This window comes from Gossypium raimondii, chromosome 11 (assembly GCF_025698545.1).
Source record: "Gossypium raimondii isolate GPD5lz chromosome 11, ASM2569854v1, whole genome shotgun sequence".
NCBI classification, from domain to species: Eukaryota; Viridiplantae; Streptophyta; class Magnoliopsida; order Malvales; family Malvaceae; genus Gossypium; species Gossypium raimondii.
Window position 1 is genome coordinate 12,131,269 of NC_068575.1, and position 7,760 is coordinate 12,139,028.

At 34.9% G+C, this 7,760-nt stretch overlaps 1 protein-coding gene across 1 annotated transcript; it reads left to right on the forward strand.

Annotated features, from left to right (window-relative positions):
* The first annotated feature begins 2,469 nt into the window (after positions 1 to 2,469).
* LOC105804615 (uncharacterized) lies at positions 2,470 to 7,159 on the forward strand. Its single transcript, XM_052623470.1, has 2 exons — positions 2,470 to 4,421; positions 5,981 to 7,159. Exons 1-2 carry the CDS (start codon positions 2,826 to 2,828, stop codon positions 6,332 to 6,334), a joined length of 1,950 nt encoding a protein of 649 aa, XP_052479430.1. The 5' UTR covers positions 2,470 to 2,825; the 3' UTR covers positions 6,335 to 7,159.
* The last annotated feature ends 601 nt before the right edge of the window (positions 7,160 to 7,760 follow it).

Sequence of the window (7,760 nt, forward strand, 5' to 3'; positions counted from 1 at the left end):
TTCATGGGTATTGTGGTATCAACATTGGGTTATCCATGATATGTATAGATTTCATATTTTAAAGGAACTAATATGATTAAAGACTACACGAGCTTACTAAGCATTCATTGCTTACGCATTTGTTTTTTTTATTTACCCTACAGATTATCAGAGGCTCGATTGGGTTGGAAACTTTTCGGAGATATATCACACTATCCATTGGTTTTATCGGTAATTTTGGATGATTTGATTCTAGTTATAATGGCATGTATAAGTTAATTTAGCCAACGTTGGCTCATTAATATTTTGATTTTGGTTGGTTTCAAATATGAATGCTAGATGAAATGAGATGTCTGAAATTTAATTTATAAATTTCGATGATGCTCCGTAACCTTGTTCCAACGACGGATTCGGGTTAGGGGTGTTACAACCTCATCACAAACGGGAACATATATGGGTTAGTCACTCTAATACGTAGAAACAATATTCGCCACTAGGCCCATTACTGCAACAACAACAGGCAACCACAGATCGACATCTTATCTTATTGCGTTGCCCGACAAAGCTCCCGGTATAACGTGGGCAACACAACAAATCCCTAACTTAGTTTTACACAATCAATGAAATGTAGAAGCCACCTTACATACACCAAATTTCTAAATTTATCTGGCATTAAAATGCAATTAACCTCATGATGAATGCTCAGGCATACTGTTGTATGACCTCCTCCGTTGCGTCGTCGGGAACCTTATTCAAAATTTTCTCCAACCAGTTGATCAATATTCGACCACCTTCGAACTTGTTCGGGACCTTCCCCAACATTACGATGCAGAGGTCCACTTTCCCCCGAACCACTGCTGATCCAGTGATAACTGACCCATCCACCAGTAGACAGAGTTGTAACGCTACGTCCTCAACTGTGATTGTACACTCACCGCATAGAAGGTGAAAAATGTGTGTTTTAGGTCTCTATCTTTTCACCGACACGTTGATTAGTGTGGGATGAAATTTGCAGCCCCTTTGCATGCGAGACGTATGTAAGAATCTAACCTCCTACAGGTACCCACGAATTTTAGGGATCAAAGGCTCTCCCGTATTATGTATGAACGCCTCCAACACACGATTATTTGCTTATTTATAACATAAAAAAATATTTAGATTAGTCAAAAAAAATTTAACATAATTAAAAATAACAAAAATTTTAAATTTCGTCTTACCATTGCTAATTGGGTAGCAAAAATATGGTTGTCGAGAAATTGATCCCAACGAATAAAATACAATAAAACTAAAAAATTAATATTTTTAAATGAAAATATAAATAAATATTGAATAAAAAGCTTGAGAGAATTGAGAGAATTTAAGAGAGGATGTGAATAAAAAAATGAAATTAGGAGGTATTTATAAGTTAAAAAATAAAATTACTGTTGAGACTTTATTTTATTTTTACCATTTGGTGTGACAACAATAAAAAAAGTTGTTGCATTTTATGGTTGAGGGAAAACGCATCTAGTTGAACACGCTTTCTGTACATATGCAGGAAAGTGTGTTTAGCTAGGTGCGCTTTCACTTTCTTTCTCCTAAAATCGACATATTCCCCTAATTAAAATTTAAAACGATTTAAAAGCCTAATTAAAAAAATTAGCATATTTTTAAATTTAACCTTTGAAATGTATTAGGATTAATTTATGTATTTTATCAATAGTGTGCCTAAATACAATCTTCCTCTAATTTCCATACTTGGTACCGATTCCATTATTAGTAATGGCTTCTTTCGTAACCAACAAATTACCGGAATTCTGTTATAAAGAGGGAAGCGTTATTGGTTTCCCTCCAAAAAACTCATCTCTCTCATCTTCTTCTCTCTCTTCTAAATTCTGTTGGTTCACTTGAGGCTGCATCAGAGAGAGATCTGAGCTACGTATTGAATTTTGAATGAGGACTCGTGCTTTATAGGCGAGTCTATGTTTCGAAGATTCAGATCCTGACCCGTCGGATCCTGTTTCCTCAAATTGACGTTAACCGTCCGATTTAGCTCCCCCCCCCCCCCTCTTTCTCTCTCTCTCTGAAGTTTCAACTTCCACGAAGCCAATTTGAGAAGGAAAACTTTCTCGATCCGGTCGCGTTTCGGATATTTATTTGGATGCTGCGCCTGCACCTGCTTCTTCAGGTTTGTGTTTCTTTCTTTCTTCTTCTTCTTATTTTTTTTTAAATTTTGTTTCTTTTTTATTTGGCTGCCTGGAAAATGAACGAAAGTAAATGTAGAAGGAAGAAACATAAATGAATATTGTTGGTGGTTATTGGAAAAAAAAACGTGAAATTTAATTCAGTGTAAACTAGTGAAAACTTCTATGTTTGATTTTCTTTTTCCCTTGTTTTTCTTTTGTGAAAATTTCATATTCTGATGTAAAAAAGTAAAAATCAAAATTCTTGTGCTAATATGGAAATTTTACTTATTGAAGCTCATTTTTGTTTACTTCTCCTTTATGGGGATCGCATATACAGATTTGTACTCCGTGGAAGCTTTAACTTCTTTGTAAATGGAAGGATAAAAAAACGAACGTCGTTTGAGCAGATGTAAAGAAGTTACGACATTGCCAATTATTATTATCATTGTTAAACTAAAGCTAGTATTGAAGTTGCATAGCAAAGCCTAAAAGCCCTGAGAAGTAGTTGTGGAACCTTATTAAAATTTGGATCGTTTATCTTAAAATATAGCGTTTTGGAGAATTTGAGATTAAGGTGGGAGTGTATTTTTGTTTGTTATTTATGTTTTCAATGATAGGGTATTTTGGACATGGAGGAAACGATAGTGTAGTAGCATAAACCTAAGAAGAGAGTCAAGTATAATGGAGGATCCTTCCAAGTATGCCCATAGTCCTGCTCATTTAGCTGTTGCTCGCCGTGACCATGCCGCGCTTAGGTGTATTATCTCGACACTCCCTCGGCTGGCTAAGGCTGGTGAGGTTAATACTGAAGCTGAATCTCTTGAGGCTGAGGAACGGGCTGATGCTCTCTCGGCTGTCTTAGATCGTCGTGATGTCCCAGGTAGGGAGACTCCGCTGCATTTAGCAGTGCGATTGAGAGATCCAATCTCAGTGGAAATTTTGATGTTGGCTGGAGCAGATCGGACTCTTCGGAATGAGCAGGGTTGGAAAGCTTTGGAAGAAGCGGTTTGGACAAGGGAAGAGGCTATTGCCATGATCTTTGCTCGACACTCAGAACCGCTTGCCTGGGCTAGATGGTGTCGCAGACTTCCCAGGTTTATTGCCTCATTAGCTCGAATCCGTGATTTTTACATGGAGATATCTTTTCATTTTGAAAGTTCAGTCATTCCGTTTATTGGGCGCATTGCACCATCAGACACTTACTGCATTTGGAAGCGGGGTTCAAATTTCCGTGCTGATACGACACTTGCTGGATTTGATGGGTTCCATATTAAAAGATCACACAAAACAGTTCTCTTTCTAGGGGAAGGCTACACTTCTGAGGATGATAACCTTTCTCTTCCTGCAGGCTCTTTAATTGTTATTTATCATAAGAAAAAAGAAGTTATAAATGCCTTGGAGGGGGCTGGTGAGCAACCAACTGAATCAGAAATCGCTCATGAAGTGCGAAAGATGTCTAAAACTAATATGTATAGGCCTCGTATTGATGTCGCTCAGGCTGAGCTTGCTCCTCAACTGAATTGGAGACGACAAGAGAGAAGTGAGATGGTTGGAAACTGGAAGGCTAAAATTTATGATATGCTTCATGTGACATTCAGTATGAAGTCAAGGGGAGTTCCTGGTGCAATGACTGATGAAGAGAGGATGGCAAATAGCGGTGAAAATAATGAGTATGATGATGTATTGACAGCTGAGGAAAGGATGCAGTTGAATTCGGAGCTTCGTAAGGGAAATTCAGATGGCTTTTGTGATGATGATGATGATGAGCATGGATTTGTTGACTGTCAAGAAAATGGTTCTTTTGACTGTCAAGAAAATGGTTCAGCTGGTGCCTATGAAAGTGTTGAATCAAATGTTGTTGCTGCTAAGGAGAAGAAGAGATGGTTTGCCAGGAATAAGAAAGGCTCAAAGAACGGTGATAATCCTGATGATTCAAAGATTGGAAAGTTCTCAAAATCGGATCCAGGAGGTCGCAATCAGAAGCAAGTTGATAATCGTAGATCAGCGTCTGAATTTGCGAAGGAAGATGCTATTGATGGCAAGAAGCATAAAGATAAAAGCAGCAAGAAGAAGAAGAAAGGGGGCAATAGTGATGATAAACATGGAAATGAGATTAAGAAGGGTGTGAGACCTGTTTTATGGCTAACACCAGATTTCCCTTTAAAGACAGAGGACCTCCTGCCTTTATTTGACATATTAGGCAAGAAAGTCAAGCCTATAAGGAGATTAAGGGAGATTTTGACAACTAAACTGCCACCGGGCACATTTCCAGTCAAGGTAATTTAAGACATATAAAGCCAACAACTCGAACAATTATCTTACTTTATGGTAAAAATCCAGTTTAGTTTTAATTGTATGCATAAATCATGCTTTTATTTTTATTTTTATGTAAGTGCAATTTTCTCTATTTACTTTATTTATTCATTTTGTTGTTGGAACAGAAGTGATGATAAAAGATACTGAAGTAGAATTGAGGCTTCAAAGTTGACTTAGAGTGGTAGTCAAGTCTGAAAATAAAGAGCTATCAATATCTTTAGGCAGGAAAATATGCCTTGGGTTAGAGCAAATACTTAAATTGCTATGAAGAGCGCTTTGCTGGCCTTACTTGCTTATCTCCAGTGATCTAATCTCCTCAGTTTGTTCACATTAATTTTAACAATATCAGGGAATGAGTCCATTAATGGTATCCTTGGTCCTATGGTGTTTCAAATCCAAACACATTGTTTTTTGATGATTGGAAATTAACTTGAACGAGTGCTGAAGTAGGGACCTGTTTTTTGTTAACTAGTGAATTGAGGTCTGGAAGTGCAATTAGACTGTTAGCCTGTTGTTATTTGAGAAATACTTTTATTAAGGTCAAGGAAACCTTAAGGGGATATATACCATAAATCCTTCTTATGTTACTAATGGTTTAATATATTTTTTCTGGTACAAAATCTTAGGAGGGTTGGCCATTACTTGATGCTTTTGGATCTAGGCTCGTGAAAGCTTAGGTCTAATATAGGAATTGATTGAGTGTCTTGTCATTTAATATTTGAGAGAAGTCGCTTTTTAAATTTTGTTTGGTAGAATGAAAATAAAATTAAAGGGTAAAAAAAGTAAGAAGATGAAAAATATAATTTTGTTAGTAGGAAAGATGGTAGTTTTATCTTTATATTACTTGATTTGAAAAAAAAAAAACATTTGAAAAATATATAATTTTAAATTAATATATATTTTTCTTTTTTTATCATTTCAATTTAAAAAGTTAACTTTTATACATTAGGATAGAAATTGATTATCTTTTCTATTTTCTTTTTATTCTTCCACTTTTTTACCCATCTAAACATATCCTTAAGCTGTTATTAGGTTTGCCATATTGCTGGAATCTGCCCATAACTCTTCATTAAAATACGTATATGATTCTGACATCACAAATCATGGTTTCGATAGTTATTTACATTTCTACATCTGTATTTCTGGTTCAGGAGGTCACCTTATTGTGAATGAACCAGATGCAATGTGCATTATTAGTGTGGCAGCAAAATACTTCCCTATTTCTTCTTGCCAGTTCTATTGTCTTTCCTTCTTAAAGCGTTAATGTTAACTTTGAGAATGGCCATTATGCTAAAAGATCTTCATTTTAAATGTTTGTCTGTGGAAACTGTTATGCAAGCATGATAGAAAGTGGTGATGACTTATGAGTAGGGAGTAGTGTGTAATATCATAAAACATTCCAAACTTGCATCTCAACAATTTTTATTGGGTTGGTTTGTGGTTACTGTAATTATTTTACAGAAGTTATGTATTTAAGTTTGGAACATATTCATATTGATGTCTCATGTTCCTTGTTCTAGGTTGCCATCCCTATTGTGTCAACTATTCGAGTCCTTGTGACTTTCACTAGATTTGAGGAGCTTCTGCCGATGGAGGAGTTTACAACACCTCCTTCCAGCCCGGTTCATTTCCAGGATGCCAAGTCAAAAGAATCAGAGGGTTCAACATCATGGACTTCATGGATGAGAGGGAGTCGTGGTGGCCAGTCAAGTGATAGTGATAGTCATGACGAGGTTGATCCTTTCCACATACCAACTAACTATACCTGGATTGATGCTAACGAACAAAAACGCCGCATGTTAGCCAAGAAAGCAGAAAAGGCACGCAGGCAGCAGCAGCAGCCAAAGGTGGGAATGGAGGCCCGCAGCAGGTGAGCGAAGAGGTGGAAGAATAATTACAGCATCCCGGTTGTTTTACCCTTTCAGTAGCGTCTACAACAGATTGAGGAGGTAAGGTTCCTGCCTCTACACATCTGACCACATTCAACCCATCAATTTTTTTTTGAAAGAATGACCCACAAATTTTTTAAATATTTATTTTTTAAAATAAATTAATTTATATGAAAATAATTTTTTCCCTATAACTAAAATTCTAAAATCTATAATTTTGTTCTTTTAACATTTAACATTTTTCTCTCAACCTTCTTTTTATTTTCCCTCATACAGACTCTCTAAAATGTTTATAACATTGACGATAGAAGGTAATTTAATAGTTTTAATATATGAAAATTATCATGAATAATGGGTGAGAAATTTACAAGCTATTAAAATTTATTTCATCTATTTTTAACTATTTTAATAATTTTTTATTAATTCTACAATTAATTATATCAAAATTGATTTATCGAATATTAGTATTTTGCATTAATTTATATGATTTTTTTAATATTTTAATTTCTTTTAGTTTAACCCATAATGTAAAGTTTTTGAATTCACCATTGCATCTCACGTTTTTAGTATTTGGAATTGGCAAAACGCGACAATTAATTAGCTGAACGATTGGTAGGAGGAATCACTTCGATTAAAGCAAGAAGAGCCTTGTCTTCTTCTGTCGAATCTTTTATGTGATGTGAAATTAGAGAGGGACCAAAATCTCCTGGTTTCTTTATTAGCTTGTTTCAGTTCTAATTTTTATTGGACATTAAATCTTTGCATCTAAGTCCATGGTCGTCAAATGTTCCATTTTTGTGATTGATATTCTTTTTCCTCTTCATAATTCATTTTATTTTTATTCTTATTCTTATTTTTTCTCATTTTCCGTTTCATCTAAAAACCCACTAAAAGATATGAGATAAATTTTAAGCTTAACATCTTAAGCTATATTTGATACTCAATTTGGATGTGAGTGTCATAAACATTTAAACTTAAAAATGTTGAGTTTTGTAGATACTTAATTTTTTTGAGAATAAAATACTAAATTAACAAATTTAATAAGAATTATCAATGATGATAATATTTAGATTAATTTTTTTAAATAGAAAGATTGAATTTTAAACAAAATCTCAAATTAGGGATTAACAACACATTTTTTAACCCCATAATTCTTAGGCCCATTTATTTTGCACTCCAAATTGGGGTTTTTAATGGTTTTAACTGGGTAACTTGCTTACGCCAGGTTTTCGGATTTGTTTTGAAATCTGGAGTTTGGCAGAGAGAGGCTTCGAAAGTGTTGTTTTTAAATCTGAAGAAAATTAATGTTTTCATATCATTCAACTGTAATTCACATCCTTGATTAATCGGCCTAAATCAAATGAATTAGAGGTGAAAAACAATTTTATTATGTGATCGGCTCCTCACCGAT

Excerpts from the sequence above, each read along its gene's own strand:
- LOC105804615 (XM_052623470.1), top strand. The coding sequence starts at position 2,826 with ATGGAGGATCCTTCCAAGTATGCCCATAGTCCTGCTCATTTAGCTGTT. Across the intron at positions 4,422-5,980 it reads CGGGCACATTTCCAGTCAAG|GTTGCCATCCCTATTGTGTC; the intron begins GTAATTTAAGAC and ends TCCTTGTTCTAG.